The sequence below is a fragment of the Colletotrichum spaethianum genome (genome assembly GCF_022836535.1).
Source record: "Colletotrichum spaethianum MAFF 239500 DNA, contig23, whole genome shotgun sequence".
Taxonomy (NCBI): Eukaryota; Fungi; Ascomycota; class Sordariomycetes; order Glomerellales; family Glomerellaceae; genus Colletotrichum; species Colletotrichum spaethianum.
The window spans coordinates 250111-270518 of NW_026054793.1; the positions used below are offsets into that span (position 1 = coordinate 250111).

General features: G+C 54.9%; 5 protein-coding genes and 1 non-coding gene across 6 annotated transcripts; 2 read left to right on the forward strand and 4 right to left on the reverse strand.

Annotated features, from left to right (window-relative positions):
- Positions 1-2524: 2524 nt before the first annotated feature.
- Positions 2525-3298, reverse strand: ColSpa_08517 (putative threonine dehydratase; the record flags this gene model as incomplete). Its single annotated transcript, XM_049274729.1, has 3 exons — positions 2525-2566; positions 2625-2868; positions 2946-3298. 3 exons carry the CDS (start codon positions 3296-3298, stop codon positions 2525-2527), a joined length of 639 nt encoding a protein of 212 aa, XP_049130686.1.
- Positions 3299-6296: 2998 nt separating this feature from the next.
- ColSpa_08518 (uncharacterized protein) lies at positions 6297-8006 on the forward strand (the record flags this gene model as incomplete). The annotated part of the gene is made up of 2 exons (XM_049274730.1): positions 6297-6488; positions 6633-8006. 2 exons carry the CDS (start codon positions 6297-6299, stop codon positions 8004-8006), a joined length of 1566 nt encoding a protein of 521 aa, XP_049130687.1.
- A 2657-nt stretch (positions 8007-10663) lies between these two features.
- ColSpa_rRNA_030 lies at positions 10664-10779 on the reverse strand. The gene has a single exon (XR_007414261.1). It is a non-coding gene; the product is annotated as a 5S ribosomal RNA (ribosomal RNA).
- Positions 10780-11798: 1019 nt separating this feature from the next.
- On the forward strand, positions 11799-15643 carry ColSpa_08519 (vegetative incompatibility protein HET-E-1; the record flags this gene model as incomplete). Its single annotated transcript, XM_049274731.1, has 3 exons — positions 11799-12275; positions 12321-14297; positions 14351-15643. The coding sequence occupies 3 exons, from the start codon at positions 11799-11801 to the stop codon at positions 15641-15643; spliced, it is 3747 nt and encodes a 1248-aa protein (XP_049130688.1).
- Positions 15644-16765: 1122 nt separating this feature from the next.
- ColSpa_08520 (3-phytase A) lies at positions 16766-18333 on the reverse strand (the record flags this gene model as incomplete). The annotated part of the gene is made up of 6 exons (XM_049274732.1): positions 16766-17332; positions 17383-17499; positions 17551-17639; positions 17688-17949; positions 18008-18075; positions 18204-18333. 6 exons carry the CDS (start codon positions 18331-18333, stop codon positions 16766-16768), a joined length of 1233 nt encoding a protein of 410 aa, XP_049130689.1.
- Positions 18334-18432: 99 nt separating this feature from the next.
- Positions 18433-19149, reverse strand: ColSpa_08521 (uncharacterized protein; the record flags this gene model as incomplete). The annotated part of the gene is made up of 2 exons (XM_049274733.1): positions 18433-18532; positions 18584-19149. The coding sequence occupies 2 exons, from the start codon at positions 19147-19149 to the stop codon at positions 18433-18435; spliced, it is 666 nt and encodes a 221-aa protein (XP_049130690.1).
- Between the last annotated feature and the right edge of the window lie 1259 nt (positions 19150-20408).

The following is a 20408-nucleotide window of genomic DNA, read 5'->3' on the forward strand; positions in this document are numbered from 1 at the left end:
GGTGAACAAGTCCTTGGCGGGCCGGCGTTTGAGATTGAACGTTTCTGATGCTCCGAAGCTGACTGGCCGAGTGGACAAAGACATGGAGTGCCGGGCTTCCTGACCAGCCAACCAGCCGCGTTGAAAGCGTCCGGCTGCCAACATGCTCGTTTGCCCGTTCTTTGGGCTTTCTCTGGGGATCGCCCGTCGGCCGTCCTCGTCTGGGATCGGAGCGTTTCCTGGAACAACCACCACCTCGCCTCGCCGTTGCTGACCCCCAACAACGACTGGCGTCTCCAACCTTGGTATCGCGGCACCCACATTGACCCGCAGCCGCGGATCGCTATATCCTGCACCGCATGCAGACTCCACGCGGACTCAACGGCGGGCTTTCGGAGAAGAGGAACCCAAGGAGCAACGAAAGAACGCCAAGGAACGAAGCTCGGCCCCTCGACCCCCCGCCCCCAGTCACACCTCACACCACACATCGACGATTCGACACTGTCACGGTTCAAAGGGCAACGACCGCGTCTGGTTTTGCTTGGTCCTCGAATGGTTTCTTGGCGAGCTTGGCTCCATTCATCCATCAAACCCCTTGTGTGATCACAATTTTGCTGATTTCCTTTGCCCTTGGCGAGTTTGGCCCTATCGGCAGTGCGGTGGTGATGCTCGCTGATGCTTGTTATTGGCTCAATCTCGCATACCTGCTGCCAGCATGGTGTTGAAATTAAAGTTGGAAAATTCGGACTTGACTCAGGAACCGAGGCTGCCAGCGCGTACTGGGTTCTGGATGCGTATTCGGCACGCCACAGCACATCCGATGTATAGTGTTTGCAACCCAAAGCTGCCCATACGAGGGAGTCTGAGAGTCTCAAAAGAGCCTCGCGAAGCCCCCCCCCCCCCCCCCCCCCCCCAGTCAACCAGGCCATTTGTCGTTTGTCGGCCTATGTTGGACTTCGACACCCGTGGCCAGTCTCGTTCGACAAGCGGGATGGATGCTCGATGGTTTGCCCGTGAGACACGGACTATATGGACCAAGGTGACACTCAGACTCGTCTGGTCAAGAGTGGCATGTCTCAACATGTAGCGATTCAGAAGTTCGCCCCATGGTCTCCGCATGAGCGCCCATCTGCATACGCACCACTGTCGGGCCCGTCTTGTCGGCCGACGGGGTCCAAGGTGGGAAACAACTGTGAAACAGGCCCTGCAAGACGGCCAAGATGGGCATACTTTTTCCAGACATCACGCGTAGCGAAACCAGCAAAACCCTGGGTAACGTGGCGTCAGCAACGAGATGAGATAAGGGACCTTTTTGGGGTCTCCAGGGTTCGACTCGGGTAAGTAAGTCTATCAAGACGGGTGCAACCAGGGACCTGCCATTTTCTCCTTCGTCCTCGCTCTCCGAACCGCGTGGCCGAACAACGAGCGACAAATGCCTCGATGACAAACGGCCGGGTCCTCGGCACAGGTCAGGCTGTCTCACGGGTTCACCGGACCTCTGGGACATCTTCGCCGTGGCCGCTGAAACGGGTTTGCCCCAGACGCCCCAAAGCCAAACAAAAATAACCCCGCCCGAAGGTCTTACACCCCCGATGACCCCGATGGCCGGACGGATCGACCAACCAGTCACCATGCGGGACTGACATGTCGCATCATCGGATCCGGTGTGAGACCTTCGGCTGCCCTGTGCGTGCGTGTGCAAACCAACACGTCACTGTTACTGCTGCTGCTGCTGCTGCTGCCGGGTCCGTTTCGTCGCCGCCCGGGCTTATGCCGGCTCGGAGAGCACTTGGCGCCGGCGAGTGGGCGGCGGCTACCCGGCGAGCGGTGGAATTTCATGTCCGATCGGGCAGCCTTTTAGGCGACTTTTACCCGGATCGATGCACTCCAGGGCATGGCTCAAGCCCAACGACAGTCACTAAAGCATGCGGTCTCATTGATATGCGTGTCGGTCCTGTGTCTTGATGTATCCGTAAAGGAGCCGACGCCCTTGCGGGTCGTCGTGATGGCGCCACCTATGCTATGAGGATGCAGAATTGGGTCTATATTGCGAATATCGGACTTCCTTGGTCTCCATGCATACCCGCTTCATGAACCTCCATTGCCTCCTCGCCCCCTCGGAAACACGGCGCGGAGGAATGGGCGTCTCTCATCAGTTCTATCGGCAACGGGGCTTGCAATGCCCACTGATGCAAGATGCCGAGATATCTTCGAGCCGTAAAGCTGTACTTCCGTTGCTCGACTTACACCGGAGATGGGCCAAGGAGACTTCGTCCTTCCCTGAATGAAGACGCATGAGCTAGGCTTGGTTTACCCAGTCCTCCGGCAACCCGGATATCTGTTCTACCCGTGATGCGTCTCGATAGTGGTGTGTTTGCTCGCTAGTATGCCATGATGTGCTCCGAGTCTTTGGAACCTCGGCATGTACCGTCGCCTCATCCTGCGAGCCGAAGAGGCATGGCTTCTTTTGGCTAACGTCTGCAGGCCGGACATGCCAAACTTGTTTCCAGCCATGTGATATCAGAACATTGCGCTCCACAATAGTTCAGACAACCTTCTCGAAGAGTTCTTGAATGGGTTTCGCAGCCTGCGTCAACGGGTCAGCGCCAATAACACATACACTCCAGCAAAAAGGGAAAACAAACATCAATGAACTTCTCAAGGTCCTTGTCGAGGTTAGCCAGGTCGTCCTTGCGCTTCTTGTTGTCGGCGATGAGCTTCTGTTTCCTGCCAACAAGCTCCAGCCTCTGCTGCTCGAGGGCCTCGCGCTCCGCTCTCTCGTGGCCGATCCTCGCAATCATCATGGCGTTCTCGTCGTCGTCGGCGTGCTCGGGATGCAACGCGACGAAGTCGTCGACGGGAATGAGAGGGAGCTTCTGGTAGGTATGGCTGGTCACCCAATTGTCAGCGCGTATTCTCAAACACCCCAAAACCCTCTCCGCCGCAATGGCACAACATACTCGTACGATTCGCACGCCTCGATCTCGCCCTCGAGGTGCCTTTGTTCGTAGTACAGGTTCTGCAGCTGCAGGTGCAGGCGGTCGACCTCGTGGCGGGCCTCGGCCGTCTGGGCCTTTGTGTCCCTGGCGTCGAAGTTGGCGGAGCGGTGCAGGCCGCGCAGGTGGGAGATGTTCGTGAGCAGCAGCTTCTGCTCCTTGGAGAGCGTCGCCTGCAGCTGCTCGGCGGTGCCGCTGGCCTCCTCAGCCCGGGCAATGTCGGAGAGGAGCTGCAGGAGCTTGAGGGCTTGGTCCTGGGCGTAGCCGGAGGTCTGCAGGACCGCGCCCAGCTTCTTGTCTGATACCAGGTCGTTGACGGCCATGGCTGCGGTTGGAGGTCGTCGCGGGGAGGGACGTTGACGCAGATCCGATACGAGCGATGGTCGTCCAGCTGAATCGCTTGACGACAAGGTCGGTATGGTTCGTCAGGTAGGGAAAGCTTGTGTTGGTTGGAGATCGGAATTCGCGCTTCGTCGGGGACGTGTTGGAATGTGGGTTTCGCACGCGCGCAAGGCTGGAAGGTGGGCGGGACCGGATCAGTGTTGACAGAACAAACAGGTGGACGGGACAAGAAACGGCTCGGGCGCCTGAGCAAGAGAAATAGAGCCTCAGTTTGCAGGCCTTAGTGATCGAGTGCAGCTTCTGTCGTTCCTGGCGGTTATTTTTTCCCTTCGAGGTTGACCAGAGCTTCTGATAGTTGCAGTGTCGCTTGGTCGGGGCCCATTGGCTGCAACACGGCGGACGTTGGAAAATCAATGCAGCCGTGCGGACCGTGCTTCTCAGCTTCAACGCTCCGGGGGCGGTCGTTTGGGTTTGGTGCCTGCCGCTGCAGGCGACGGCGTCCCGCCCCACCCCTCTCCATTCCTCTGTCCGTCAACGACTAAAGACTCCAGGAGCCATCCAGGTGCTGGGTGAGCCAGTTGTAAATCCACAAATCACCACGCGGCCCTGGCAAATCCCACGCTTGGCCACCAGGTCAGCCTTCGTTAGTGCTTGGGGCGAACCTAGGCCAAGGGTGGGCAAGACACGGACGGGCCGTATCAGCAGGAATGCACCGCGACTCAGCCGGAGCATTTAGGGACAGGTCGCTTGAGCCAGACATCACGTCTGGAGGGCATGAGCAGGATGGTCGCTAAGGCGCTAGGTATCTTCCATATTCCACTAGCCAAAGGGCGTTATCGTAGGGCGCGCGCTGCTGGGAGTCTTTGGGCCGCCATCACAAGGCACGCTAGGGCGGGGGTTTGTTGGTTTTCCTTGGGCTGCTTGGCCTGGTGTCGAGCGTCATTCTCCAAGCTGTGCTATTGCCGGACTGCCGCGGCTAACAGTGGCAAGGAGCATCAGCATGACAAGCCTTTTGGGGGGAGATTCCGGAGAATGAGAGGCAGGGGATGGAGACGGAGAGCGCATGTTTCGTCGGTGGACTTTTCCACATGACACACATGACGACTTGCCGGCTTGCGTTCTTTGAATGAGATGCCTCCGAGCTCCCTCATGCGGTATGCTATTCACCAGGGATCGTCGAGAGCTTGGGCGCTGTTATCACCCAGCTTGGTCCAGGGAATGCTCATGTCGGATACCGACTCGAGACCGTTGACGGGTCCCCCATTCCAACTAACAGTCGCAAGGCATTGACAGCCGCCGGGGCCCAGCTCCGCCTAGCTTCCTGTCCGCTCGGCACGTCTGCAGCAATGCCGGTATTACCACTGATCTTCGTCATCCCGAGGCGTCTCTGTCTACGCATACGGTCGTGTCGCCAGGCAAAGTCGGCAACTACCTGCATGTTTGGCATTGGGAGATGTTACAACAAACACTCTTACTGCGTGCCTCAGGTCCCCTTTGGGGGGAGGGCAGTGGGAACCATGCGTGGGCGCAACGGATGACGACTATTGGTGGCGTGCCCATGGCGGGACGTGGCCCTCGCTGGGCGCGCGCCTTGGGGCCCGAACTTTACCGGCGCGCATGCAACGCATTACCCGCCCGGGACAGCAAATGCGAGATGCGACTTAGAACAAAAACAAGGCCTTCTGAACGAGATTGAGTTGTTGTTGGTACTCATTTGCAATGCGCAATGCGCAGGATGAAAGAGAGGGAGGGGAGAGAAGGGAAGTCTCGCCTCTGGAGCCGGTGACATTTACTCCATCAGTGAGCGAGTTTCTCGTAGGTAACTCCAACCACTCGACATTGGCAAAGCGATTACCAGCTTCCCCATTTCTCTTAGTGTTGGATTTTTCCTTCCAGGCCCCTCCACAGTCTCTCTCCCACTTTCTTCCGATGGGCGGATCTCATGCCCCAAGCAGCTGCAGAAGAGTCCCCCTCCCCGAGATGACAACCACCCTGGTCACTGTAAGGTAATCTACTACCTTAGGTCTCTTTTTTCTTTTCCCTCGGCAGGCTTGGGTGCTGCTCACTCATTCGTAATCCGTTCTTCGATTCCTTTCCTCTTTCCCTCCTCTTCCTCCCTTTTTCTTTCTAAACATCCGACAGGTTGAATATTGTCTTCTGGAACAAAGCATTCTCTCGTCTCGAGAAATTCGCCCCCCGCTCTGTCCATCTTTGATTTGCCAAACTCTCTGTTATCTTCTTGTCTCTCCCTTTGACAAGGACCGAGACTGAGATCAAGATCCAAAACACATACACACCCAACTACAGACGCACGTGCGAGAGACGGCCGTCCGTCGGCAGCTCCCAGGCCCTTTTTTTCGGAGCAGCTTCCCGCATAAGCACCAAAAGCTGGTCGCGGTCGCAGCGAGATTCGCCATCCTTCCAGGGTCCAGGTGTTCTGTCGATCCGCACTCTACCTACCGCTTGGCCCGGCCAATCCAGTTTCCGCATTGTTGAGATCCCGCCGCCCGCCGCCCAAGTCCCTCAACAGACTAGAACGTTTTTATTTCGTGGAGAAGCCGTCACCTTGCCCATATCTCTCTCCCGGTTCGGTCCCTGACTGGGCTCTTGGATTCCTGCCCCCCTCTACTACTGTCCGCCCTGACCCCCTCCCCCTTGGTGTATAAGCCAATTGTTTCCCTCGCCTCCCTCCCGTGGGCTTATCCGTAAACATCGACTCGTCCACAACTACAACTGCAACCCTTCCTCTCAACCCCCAACCACGAGAGCGGTTGCATATCTTCGGCGTAACGCACCCCAAACCACCACTACGGGACCACATCCGCACGTGCGAACGATATAATCAGGGACGATATAGACGAAACCGGATCTAACAACTGTGGTCTCCTAACCGCCGAGCCCGGGCCGTTATCGTTCGGAGCCAACTACATTTACTGTTGTTAAAAAACTGTTGGTCAAGTTATGGAACCTCTCGCCAACATGACTTCCCTCAAGTCACCCTGCAGCGGCGCTGCCATCCAAGACGACGACGACTACACGACAGCCACGACGTCCGGCGCTCAGACCGAAGGCACCGAACTTGCTCGGAAAAGACGCCACTCCTTCTTTATTCCGAGACGCAAGTCTATTGTCAACCAAATCATGGACGGGGAGGAGCATTTGCTACTCAAGGTAAGCCCAATTGCTTCGGCGGTTTAAGCCGTCTGGCGTTGCTCCTGTTGTGTTTTCTTTCCCACATCAGCGATGTCGGGGCCGAGAGATTTACAACCCCCCAAAAAAGCCGACGGCTGACATGTGCTTGTGTTACACCCACAGGTCGACCTCTTCCTATCCGAGCTCGAGCGCCGCCTCGAATTCTTAGAAAACTACGGCGAGCTCACCTTCGACTCGAGCATCTCCCGCGCTTTTTCCACTTTGCAGACCGTCCGCGCCCGATGCTCCCACGCCTCGGAAGAGGTCCTCGGCGCCGGCCGCAGGCGTCTGCACATTATGGTGGAGACCCTCGAGGCCCGCTACCAGGGCGCCCTGGCCTCGGCTGAGTCCCTCAACGAGAAGGCCCGCGTCGGCATCGAGCTGCTCGATGACATGCTTTCCGAGTTTGAGAACCGCGCCCACAAACTGCGCGAGCAGGGGCTCGCCAACGCCGCCGATGCCGCGGGCGCCTTCATGAGCGAGGGTCGCCGCGTCGTCGACGGCGGTATCGGGCTGGCGAGGGAGGTTGTCGACGAGGGTATCGAGAGGGCGATGCGCGCCGCCGAGAGCCTTGAGGAGAAGATTGCGCTCGCCGTTGCTAGGGCCCGGGAGACGAAGCTCATTGCCTACGACGACCTGCCTGTACCGTGGCGCATCAACCCACACATCCGCGAGGGCTACCGCTTCACCGAGTCCAAGCTCGAGTGCATCTGGTCTGCCTTTGGTCTCTCCAACGAGCTCGTCAACATTTGGTCGCACGCCATCGGCCTCTTCATCGTTCTCGCCGTCGCCCTCTACTTCTACCCGCGCAACGTCAACTTCCAGTTCAGCACAAAGACGGACATCTTCATCGCCGCCGTCTTCTTCTTCACCGCTTGCCTGACGCTCGTCTGCTCGACCATCTGGCACACCATGAACGCCGTCGCCGACGTCGACGCCATTTCCATCTTCGCCTGCGTCGACTACACGGGTATCTCGCTGCTTATCGCTGCCTCGATTGTCACGACAGAGTACACGGCCTTCTACTGCGACCCCGTGAGCCGCTGGCTCTACATGGGCACGACGGCCTTCCTTGGCATCGGCGGCGTCATCCTCCCATGGCACCCTACCTTTAATGGAGCGGACATGGCGTGGGCGCGCGTCGCCTTCTTCTGCGGCCTCGGCGCCACCGGTTTCTTGCCGATCCTGCAGCTCTACTTCTCCCACGGGCCCGAGTTCGTATGGGAGTTTTACACCCCCATCGCCAAGAGCATCTTCGTCTACGTCCTCGGTGCGTTCGTTTACGCAAGCAAGATCCCCGAGCGATGGTGCCCCGGCATGTTCGACTACATTGGCGGCAGCCACAACCTCTGGCATCTTGCGGTCCTGGGTGGTATCTTGTTCCACTACACGGCCATGCAGTCGTTTTTTCGCGAATGCCTTCAGACAGGCGGAGGGAGAGTGCTCCGTCTTTTGAGGCTGAAATGTGAACGTGCTGTAGCCTGGTTTGCCTGGTGAGGGTCCCGGCCTCTGACATTCTGCAGCAATGTACGGAGGGCCGGGATGCGTCAGGCGGAACGCTGCCGCAAACGTACCTACACCCGCCTCTCTCCCTTGGGGAGAACCGCTCGCCAACGTCAACCCCAGATAGCTACAAGGGCTCCAACTACGCAATAGCAGCGCCGCGAACACCGCCCCTAATATGCGGCAGCTTTTGTAGCCCGATAGTTGTCGACCGGGAGCCACTTCAGCTTCCCAACGCCCTGCTGAATTCAGCTTCGGCCCTGACGCACAGTTGTCAACACGTCATTGCTAGTAGGTCAACCTCGGAGCCGGCACAGTTCTGGTCGCAAGGATGTGTCTGGCCAAGCCCTCGGTACAGCTCCATCGGACGCGCTCGTTGGCTGGAAGTTCGAGACCTACTTGTGCACAATAAGTCCCCAGCCCCTCCTGGCTTGTCAACACTTTGCTTTGATCAGGGTCAGACCCGGTGCCCCTGGGGCACGACGAGGCCGTGATCAAGTCGATGTTTTACCATGCGAGCCATTCGCGATGGGGGCTGTTGATCAAACAATGATGTGACTGCTCAGGTGCCCACGCGTCAGAGCCATCAGATAGATCCCGTCCACATTAACTTACACCAATGGCTGTCATTCTAGAATGGGTCATAGATTAGATTGCGTTAGTAGTATAATAACTAGAAGCATGGGGCAATGAAACCCCCCTAATAGAATAGATACCCATCTGTCTGAACTTAATACCGTCAGCTAGTCTCGTTGCATTGTCAATGTGGTGGGCTGTAGAACGATGCTGCCTCTCGATCCAATGAACACTCCTTTGCGTCACCGCAACGCAGCTGGCACTATTCAACATCCCACCGACGCTATATCATGTAGACTGCTGTGTCTCAGAGATTACATTGACTAGTCACACAGATATAGGCCCCTTTCGCGAGAGATAACGGAGATATTCCTGCGCCGACCTTTTGCACATTCTTCCTATTTGTTGTTGCCCATCATGCCTGTCTTTGGACGAGCCTCGTTAAACATTACCCATCCCAGGAATGTCATCCGGCCGAGCCCAGTGTGGGATCAGCTCGGGGGGATACTCAGTTGTGACATATTACGAACTCTGCGCCGTGTACCTCGTCCAATCGCTGATTGCGTGGCTGAACGCTGTTGTATGTATGGATGGACGGAGGATGGGAACCGAGCTGGTCAGATGGGTGAGTCTTGAGGCCCCAAGCCTAGCAAGGCAGGTTTTGATGTCGAGCTTCATGAGTAGTTGTAGCTGGGTTGAAGAAAACGCTAGCTACAACTCAATTGGATATTGGAAAAATGTTACGAGTCAAAGACTCCAATTGGCTTTGGGCAAATAACGGGAATCTAGTGATCGACATTGTAAAAGTGATGACATGTTAATTTGTAGACGAGCTCCGACGTGGAGGGACCGGAAAGACGTTCCAGGCGCAATTTGCTACCTAAGCTGGCAGACGACACAAGTATCTGTCATTATGTTGCCTTGAAGTAGTCCAAAAACAATGTAGCCAAGAGCATGAGGCTCAGTCTTTTGGATGGCGTTCGGGCTGGAAGGAATCCTCTTCCAAGACTTGGCCCTGGGGCCTGTATATGCACACCCAGAGTCGTCAGTCGAGAGAGATGGACCAACGAGGTGGCTGACCGGCTAATTGGTAAGAGCCTATTTGCAAGTACTAGCACTCGGGTCTGGTGGTAATCAATATCTTCAAGGAGGCCAGTAAGCACCCAATGGGCCGCTTGGATATGGAGTGTCCTCGACTTTACGCTCATGCAAAAAGTATTCATGTTGGAAAAGGCCCGTTTCTACTTCCGTAGCCTGACCTACTGACAACCAATCGACTTTGTACGTCTATCATAGAGCCGGGGTTACTCGCTACATAACGTCGTTCGAAGTTTGTGGGTGTAGTAGGCTGATGATGACCACTCACCCTAGAACTCTCCTTAGCATCCTAATCTCAAGTATAAAATAAAACAAGTAAAATGAACCACCAGTTGAACAAGACATACTGGACCTTCCAGGCGCCAATCTCGTAGATAAGAGAAAATATCTAAGGCTTTCCTGTAAGAGAGACACGGAACATGTACGATTTTGAGAAATAAGTAGTCATGACGTGACAAGATAGAAACACGACTGAAATTGCAAACACCCACGAGTATGACAGATATTCAGTTTGTGTTAGTATATTCGATTTCATGTGACTATTCAAATACCTTCTAGTTGGTTTGCGTGCCCATAGGTTGTGGTCAAGGATGGCACCGGTAGTCGTGTTCTCTTCTGGAGTCGCACCCATGACGACTTGACCGTGACGCAGTGTACATGACTTTCTTGTATTGTTTTTCACGTTTCACAGTTTACTCATCGATCGCTGTAAGATGTCTTAGTAAGTCGCGACTTTCTCTCTCGTTCACATATGACAACGGCCAGGCCTGCACGACTGAGAGGATCCAGAAGACAACAAAGCATACCGTACCAAAAAAACAAACAGCCAGCCAAGCAGGGTAGGCCATGGAGAAGCAGAATCTGACAAGGCTTATAAGAGTAGAGTCAACGCTTCATGAAGCTCTCGTCACCCACCAGGGCGATACATCCCAGCCCCAAGAAGGGCTTCTTTGCAAGCCTCGGAAGCGACAAAAAAACATACAACACCAGGTATTCGCTGGTCGTCACCGACCCAACTACTAATCCGGCCCTCATTGGCTTATCTATGGGAGAGCGGACGGGATCCCGAGTTTTCCAATGGGTATGGTCGTATGTGGTGATCTAGGACGATGTTGTTGCTTATATCGGCTAGCAAGCCTGACCAGACGCGCATCTCCGGGACGAAACCAACACACACTTCTCGGATTCGGAAGATTCTAAAAAAAAGGTACCGCAAAAAAAGGGTTTCCAGGCAATGTTTATCTTCCAACGGGGCTGCTGCCCTTACACCCGGCCCAACCTCATCTTGAATGGCAATCGCCAACCATTTAGGGCAAGTATTGAACATACGGCCGCAGCTCTGTCACTGTGTTGTCATCCGCAAAAAATTGAACATATAGCTTTGCATCCCAAACAGATACAATTCTTCGTTGGGGCGCTTGTGTTCTGTCGGCTTCCCTGTAGGACATATTGACCCTCCGGTTGTGGCGGAAAGTCCTCGTCGTTCGGTCGATGTTCCGCCTCTGTGTGGCACTGGCGCACGGGGCGCACGGTGACTATGGGTTTCCGTCAACAGCTAAGTTGATTACCGGGAGGACGCAGTGGGAGGCTAGAGCCCGGGGCCGGCCGGTGTAAGTCATCTTCGGGAACGGGCCTGTGTGGGTCCAAGATGGAAGGTTCGCAACGGCGGTGCCATGCTGTGTAATAGTACACTCCGTTTCGGCAGCCCTGCGCTACTCTGTCATCAGGCTCGGGCTTGGAGACCAGTCATGTCCCCGTCGAAACGCAGACGTAGCACATTGCGAAATGAGGTGCGTGCTGTACTGCTATCGCCCACCGAATTTTCAGCTACGAAGGTGGGGCTCGCCGTCTTCATACGGATATTGGTCCGCCCATGCAGTTGGGACCGAAAGCCGACGTCCAAAGCACCTTGACATGCAGTGCCTCACTGTCAGCCTCACGCGACGCATTCTCGGCGTCCGATTGGACTCTTAAAATGTGCCGACAAACCAATGCCAGCTGCGTTACCCCTCCCAACGTCGAATGCATCACTTTGACAACTCCGACCAAGTCTGTCCGTTCGGTTCTGGTTAAGCCCTCTCAACACGCAGTCTTAAAGGCTGAAGGGTAAAGATGAGCCCTTCATGGTGGCGAAGTGTTAAACCCAAGAAACGCAGCTCACGACAAGGCTCGCCCCAGGCTTCCCCTCTGCCTCCAGTAGCCCCTCCTCCACCAGCCTCGACGCCTCCCCAAAAGTCGCCGGCAAGCCTCCAAGACCGGCTCTGGAACCAAGCATACGACGAGCTCAAGTCGAGCGAATCCGAGATAGTCAAAGCATATGAGAAATTTCTTTTAACCGAACTCCAGGATGGATGCTCGGGTACCATCACGGCCAAGAACCAGATCGAGGTCGATTCGGAAAAGAGATGGCACCAGATGCAACGGCTCACTCAGGCCGGGCTGCAAAGGACGGAGAAGAGCGCCTCTGTTAAGCAAAAGATCAGCAACGGAATGCAGATCATATCTCCTGTGAAGGCAGTCATGGAAAAGGCCGTGCAAGCTGCCCCCCAAGCCGCAATTGCCTGGGTTGGCGTCTCTTTTGCTTTTGAGGTTAGTTGCTGTATAGACCTGCGTGCGCTCGCTAACGCCTCATAGATACTTGCGAACCCGCTCACCGAGCCAGGCATCAACCGTGACGGCATCTCCTACGTCATGTTGACTATGGATTGGTACTGGAACCTGGTGGATCTCCTCCTTGACGAGAAGAGTGCGGGACCGGCCCTTGAAGGGCTGCGGGGCCAGCTCGAGAAGCACATCGTCCAGCTATATCAGAAACTCCTCCTCTATCAGATGAAGAGTGTCTGTCTCTATCACCGGAACTTGGTCGCCGTCTTCTTCAGGGATGTTGTCAAACTAGACGACTGGACCGGCCAGCTCGACGACATCAAGGCTGCGGAGGGCCACGTAAAGAGCGTCTCAAAACAGTACAATTCCGAAAAGATGCATAAACACCTCCTAGATATGGCTGCCATCGCGATGCTTCAGTACGAGCAGCTTCAAGGTATCACCTCTGCTATCCAGGACCTAGCCAGACTACAAGAGGAGACCCGGCATAATCAGGCAGACAAAGACTGCTTGAAGGATCTCTTACAGACGGACCCTCGCCACGATAAGACACGTATCCAGGACACAAAGGGTGGCCTCCTTCGAGATTCGTACAGCTGGATTCTAGACCACCCGGACTTCCAGCTATGGCGTAAGGAAGCGCAGAGCCGCCTGCTCTGGATTAGGGGCGATCCGGGCAAGGGAAAAACGATGCTCGTGTGCGGCATCATCGACGAGCTAGAGAAGGACCCTGCCAACAAGCTATCATACTTTTTCTGCCAAGCCACTGAGAGAAGCCTCGACAATGCGACAGCTGTACTACGAGGTCTAATCTACTCTCTTGCAGCACAGTACCCGCGGCTTATATCATACGTTCGTGATGAGCACGACAGTGGTGGCAAGCAGCGATTTGAGGGCCTGAACGCCTGGGAAGTCATGTCGAAGGTCCTCGAAACTATGCTCCTTGATCCGATCCTAGACGGTGTCCTCTTGATCATCGATGCCCTTGACGAGTGTGGGGTGGACCGTCCAAAGCTTCTCAACTTCATCGCTCGGGTATCATCCTCCTCTCGTGCCAATTGGATTGTATCGAGCCGTAACTGGCCGGATATTGAAGAAACACTAGACAGCACCACGCAAAAAGTCGCTATCCGCCTTGAGCTAAACGAAAAGTCTGTTTCCGGAGCCGTCCACACATACATCCAGTACAAGGTAGATAAATTAGCGGCACTCAAGAGTTATGATGACGTAACCCGTAATACCGTTCAGAACTACCTCATCGACAACTCCAATGGCACATTCCTCTGGGTGGCCTTGGTCTGTCAAGAGCTTGCTAGCGACAAAGTCCGGAAGTGGCATACACTCAACGTCATAAAGAAATTCCCACCAGGCCTTGAGTCTCTGTACGGGCGGATGATTGATCACATCTCTGATTCGAACGATGCAGACCTGTGTAAAGAGATCTTAGCCACTGTCTCGGTCATATACCGCCCTGTCACGTTGCAAGAGCTTATGTGCATCATGCAGTCACCGACACAGTTTGATAATGACCTTCAGTTCCTGGAAGAAATCGTTAGATCATGTGGCTCTTTCCTGACTCTCCGAGAGGGAACCGTCTACTTCGTACACCAGTCAGCCAAGGATTTTTTACTGGACGAAGCAAACAAGGCTTTTAACCAGATTTTGCCTTTCGGCATTGCGCAACAGCACCATACTATCTTCTTGAGGTCTCTGGAGGAGTTGTCCAGGAAACTCAGACGCGACATATATGGACTATGCGTCCCTGGGGTCGATATAGAGGACGTATCTCCGCCTGACCCGGATCCCTTGGCCCCTCTGAAGTACTCTTGCATACACTGGGTTGACCATCTAAAGGACTCAAATTCCGTGGAGGCCACAATATGCGGCGATATGCAAATCACTCATACTTTCCTCAAATACAAGTATCTTTACTGGCTGGAGGCTCTCAGCCTCCTGCGCAGCATGTCACAAGCAGTTTTGGCAGTGCAGAAACTCGAGACGTTGCTTGTAAGTTTAGACACATTTCTTTTTTGAAAGGGTACCGATTAACGTTTCCACAGGCAAGCGAAGGAACACAACAGCTTTTCGAGCTAGTCCGAGATGCCTGTCGATTTGTTTTGTCTCACAGATCGGTTGTGGAGAGTTATCCGTTGCAAATTTATATGACGGCCCTTGTGTTTAGTCCCACTGGCAGCTTAGTGAGACAAAATTTCCAAGCAGAGGCACCAACCTGGATCAGTGTAATGCCAGATATAGAAGCGAACTGGAGCGCATGCCTACAGACCCTTGAGGGCCATAGCGACGATGTTACGTCGGTAGCCTTCTCGTCAGACGGCCAGCGGCTTGCATCAGGGTCAGACGATCATACTGTTAAGGTATGGGATACAGCAACAGGCGCATGCCTACAGACGTTCGAGGGCCATAGTTCTAGGGTTACGTCAGTAGCCTTTTCGTCAGACGGCCAGCGGCTTGCATCAGGGTCAGGCGATTATACCGTTAAGGTCTGGGATACAGCAACAGGCGCATGTCTCCAGACGTTCAAGGGCCATAGCGACTATGTTAGGTCAGTAGCCTTCTCGTCAGACGGCCAGCGGTTTGCATCAGGGTCAGACGATCATACTGTTAAGGTATGGGATACAGCAACAGGCGCATGCCTCCAGACGTTCGAGGGCCATAGTTCTAGGGTTACGTCAGTAGCCTTTTCGTCAGACGGCCAGCGGCTTGCATCAGGCTCAAACGATTATACCGTTAAGGTATGGGATACAGCAACAGGCGCATGTCTCCAGACGTTCAAGGGCCATAGCGACTATGTTAGGTCAGTAGCCTTCTCGTCAGACGTCCAGCGGCTTGCATCAGGGTCAGACGATCGTACTGTTAAGGTATGGGATACAGCAACAGGCGCATGCCTCCAGACGCTCAAGGGCCATGGTTCCTGGGTTAGGTCAGTAGCCTTTTCGTCAGACGGCCAGCGGCTTGCATCAGGCTCAAACGATTATACCGTTAAGGTATGGGATACAGCAACAGGCGAATGCCTTCAGACGTTCGAGACTGAAACAGTCATAACTCAAATTTCTTTCGATACGAGGAATGATGCGTGCCTCAGCACTAATATTGGGACTTTGAGCTTGGGTCCATCCGTTACGGCGACATCTTCTCCAGAGGCTTCTTCTCGCAAGCCTTTTATTCATGGTTATGGTATAGGTTTTGATAGAACTTGGATTGTGAAAGATGGAAAGAGGTTCCTTTGGCTTCCCACGGACTATCGGCCAGTAGAGTCGGATGTGGCTGGATCACGTGTTGCGCTTGGCTGTAGCTCAGGACGAGTATTATGGGTGAAATTACTAGACGTGTAAATTCACTTTCAGTCAACCTAGATGTTGGCAGATTATGTAGTATGGCCTTCGTCCTTTTCGTCTTTTCATTGTTATCTCCTTTTGTCACTTCCTTACTCGTAGCATGGCACAGAAAGGTTTGGGAATTTGCATCGATATATCAGGCATCACATTATTGTTATCGCTAGAAAGGCACTGCGTTCTGTCTATGATAACTTCTTCACCGTTCACCGTGGCAAAAACTTCGGTAATATGAAAAGCGGTTGAATTTCCTGCAGCACTCTTGCGGAATCTAGCATACTTGCAACCTCTGAGCTGCTCTCTCTTTAGTTATGGCGACACATACAGTCTACAACAGCTAAGTCTACCCCACTATGAGGCAGCAAATACCCGTCGGTTTACCGTGTTCGACTCATATCATAATATTTATAACAGAAAAGTTGCTCTGGAGGCAAAATCATAGTATAAATCCTTAGCAGCGTAGGAATGATGTCGTAATGAAGTCTATCACGCGTAGAATGACCTCAATTCCTGCTTTTCGGTGATTGGCCCCTTGTAGTAACACCTCAGACAAGCCATTTCAAAGGACGAGGTTGCCTTGGTCCGTTGCTAGTGTGGAACTTTCTGAATGCCGCATGCAACAATTCGAGAGCCGTGACCGATATCTTAATCGTCGTATCAGTCGCCTGTTATTATACTCGCGTGACTTTCCCCGTTTTTCGGTTCTGTTGGAGTTATCCTGTATGTACCTGTCTCGTCTCTGACAGATTACGGATCGCTCATCAGGAAGCATGAGTTGCTACTCATTGTAAGGGACTCGGTGCGGCAGAATCACCTTCCACGACCCCCAAGTGGTTGTCAACGAGGCGCAAGACTAGGTCTCAAAGTAATCACTGCAGAACAGCGACATGATGTGGCCAATGTCTAACTTGGTTCGTGACCAGATAATTCCGCAGTACTGTCGTGTGTGAGTGTGTCGTCACCCCACGCCGTTGGCAAACGTCAGAGCCAGGAATATCAATTAAGCGCCTTTCTAAACCAGCAACATAGATAGGGCAAATCCACCCTCGAGGAAGAAAGGAACATATGTACACTCCATACACAATCAAAACAGCCTATCGTCGCAACGCCCTCTTCCTCCTCTTACAAGGGTCTGCCATCATACACAACCCCATACGGCACCGTTTCAATGTCCCCGTGACACGCCCTGTCATAGTCCGCCAGCTCGGGCATATCCTGCTGCACCCTCAAAAACGTATCAAACTCGCACCAACCATCCTTCCTCTCGACGTCGCACTCGGGAAAGCTCCACCCCAGCGGCACCGTCCTCTGGTTGAGGATGAAGTGGACGTACTTGGTCTCGCCGCCGTCCTCGTCGTAGCCCGACCGGTCGGCCTTGAACGGCTTCGGGGTCTTGATGATTTCAATGTCGAGGCGCGCGCCGAACGGCGTTATGTGCGAGACGGTGAAATTGTGCGGGCCCGGGTACTCGGTTGGCTGGAGCAGCTGAGAAAACTGCTTCAGCCCAAACGCCGTGAGGATGGAGGCGATGTTGGTGTCGTGGGAGAAGTCGAAGTAGAGGCTCTGGTTGAGCGGGAAGGTGACGGTGTTGTTGTCCAGAGTGACGTTGATCTGCGAGCCCGAGTAGCCCAGAGTGTGGTTCTGGAGGCGGGCAATGACTTCCTGTTGGTATCCGATACCCACAGCGCGCTGCAGCGAGTCAATAGAGTTATTTTACTACTCCGGAGGGGGGGACTTACGCCTGCAGGGTTCTGGAAAGCATTGTTGCCGGCAAACGCGAGGTCAACTGAGTAGGAGAATCCAACCCACTCCTCGTAGGTAAACAGGTCGCAGAATCGACTAAAGCCATAGGCGACCTAATGCGAGTTAGTCCACTTGATCCCGTCGATACTTGTCGCAATGCTCACCGTCTCGTAAGGGCACATGGTTTGAGCCGCGTAGGTGTCGTCAATGGTCCAGTCAAATCCATCCGCCAGATCCCTCAGGCGGGCAGTAGCTGAAGGCGTCAGCGACTTCTACGTCAGCGGCACGACAGCGGACTCACCATTAGATAGATAGTTTGAGATCCAGACCTTGGCGGCATCGTTCCCTCCATTCTGCTTTTGAGCATTGGGGCAGTTCAGATACCCAGCAAGGGAATTGTTAGCCCGGTCTTGCTCAATGATAACTTCGATGGTGGCATTGTTGGTCCTGCGGATCGAGTCAGTCATTGGCTCCTCTAGCCTACACTTGGAGCGCTCATACCATTCAAGACCAAAGAAACCAGCCAGCCAGTACTCGGCCGACTTCAACATTCGGTCTTGTGTCTACATGAATGTAAGTCGCGAATGAACCCGGATTTGCAAGATATAAGGTTAGACTCACAGTAGTCCGCACAATGATCTTGCTGTTGGGGTTGTACAACGAAGAGTACATGTAAGAGTGCAAAATGCCTGGAAACTAGTCAGCATCAGAAGGTGCTTGGCCAAGCCTAATATTCTTACCAGAGTCAAACAGCTCCTGACGGCCTAAATTCCGCGTTAGCATCATCGCATGAATAGAAACCTAACGTGACGCTCACCCTTGGGAACCAAGATCTCGTGACCCAGCTGATACTTCCAGTCGTTCAAAAACTCCAGGGCGCCCTTCGCCTTGAGCTTTTTGCCAGCCTTCGCAATACGCTCCCCGAAACTAGCAACATTGGACCCCATGGTTGGGTACCTGGAGCCGTGCCGGGAAAGCATCTAACACGAGCCATCAGTCAATCACGCTCAAGCCCACGGCATCCCGTCAAACGCGGGCCTCGACGGTCATCGCAAGCGTACCTGAACCTGGACAATCTCCGCCCCAGCTGGCATTGCATACTCGTCCACTCCGAACCCGGGACTCGGCTGGTACGGCGTGAGATACCTACACGGCAACGTCAACAATGCTCCGGCACCCGTGACCAAAACAACTTACCCCATCATGTTGAAGATGCTCTCGTTCTTGCTCCCCATCCCCTCGATCGGGATGTCGGTCTGCAGCGGCTGGTTCGGCACAAACGTCCCCGTCGGCAGGACCCTTGTCTGCGCCATAAAGGCAGGCTTCCCCGTCGCCGTCGGACCGGCCCACAGCTCGGGGCTCGTCCGGAAGTACTGCGGCACGTCGTCGTCCGGCCTGCACGGGCAGTCGTCCAGGTTCTTCAGGCCGTCCAGCGCGCCGGGGCCCCTCCGCACGCCGCCATTGTCCCACGCGAAGCCCAGGACGACGAAGGCGAGCATGCAGCCCACGACGGCGAGGGCGAGGACGATGACAATGGTGGCGCGGCGGCAGCGGCTGGGCGTGTTGGCGATGCCGCCGTTGAGGTCGACGTCGACGAAGCCCGCCGTATGGGTGGGCGTCGGCGGCGGGAGAGCCGGGAGCGGCTTCTCGCTCGGCAACGGTTTCCGTCCCCGGCCGGCGGAGCCGGAGCGGCGGGGCTGCCGCTGAGGAGCGTCCTCTTCTTGTCCGGGGACGCGAAGGTAGCCTCCCTGTCGAGGCGCCATGGTTGCCGTCCGAAGCTAGGTAGACGACTCGCTACTCAGCGATCAAGACGAGCCGAGTAGATGATACACGTCGTGGGAAGACGTGGGGGGCGTAGGCTCCGGGATCGACGGCCCGGTGAAGGCTGCCGTGCGAACAGAAGAAACAAAAAGCAGCCCGTTTGGCTCGGTGCTCCACACACATACACACACGCACACACACGAGCACAATGACAAGCCGGTGTGGAAACCGATACGCAGACCCCGACTCCAATTGACAAAGTGAAGGATCAACCCAAGTACGTCAGGTGGGAGGCACGTTTCACATCCGAGGGCGCCGTTGCACCGATCAAGGCTGTATCCGCAGGTTGCATGCAGCTTTCGAGGGCAGGCAATGAGGCGGGCGAGCAGGAGAAGGGCGTACACGCCAAGGTGTGAAGGTCGTGGGGGTGCGCGCCTGCAGATGGGGGTAGATGGATGGATGGATGGGTAGCCGACCCGATGGCGACTGGCAGTTGAGCGATGCAGCAGAAACGGGAAGGGAATCTTCTTTCGAAGCCGCAACTCGGATCTCGTCCTTAGGGGGGAGGTTGCTGGCGTCCGTGTCCTCTCCAATTGGCCACCCGGATGGGCAATGCGCTGCGAGGCTACTGCAGAGCGGAAAGGGCGGCAAGAGCCGGAAGTGAAAAGCAAAATGAGCGAGGCGAGCAAACGGCGGTCAAGAGTCGCTGTGCGCAAAGACGAGACCTCGCTGGCTGATGAGGTCGTGACGGAGGTGTCGTTCGATACAAGGCCGCAAGAGCCCACGGTAATTAGGGTGATTAGTGTAGGGAGGCTCAACAGGTTGGGGACATTGTGTCGTCGGGATCGACGCTCTCATTCGACGATGCTGGCCCTGGCTGGCTTACCTTAGCTTGAACGGGACGATGGATCCGGTCCCGAAAGTACAGGCTTGCCGGCCAATTGGACCAGCCGCTGGCTCACCCGAATGGTGGTTAGCGCTTTCACCTCTCGGCTCCCAGTACCCCTTGTCGACGCTTTGGTTCCATTGCACGTGAGCCCCGGCAATGCCGATAGTCACGACAACGGCTTGCTAGAGGCGCCGGACCAGAGAGCCGCGGAAGACATCCCCGGAGAAGGGCCCTGGCTCAGCTCATTACCATCAACCGTCACGGGCCTCTTCAGCCGCCACAAGGCTGTTATCAAGAACGCGTCCAGCGTTGCAGAGGAAACCGGACGCTGTCGATCATGGCGTCTCATCTGGCCATTTTTTACTTTTCCTC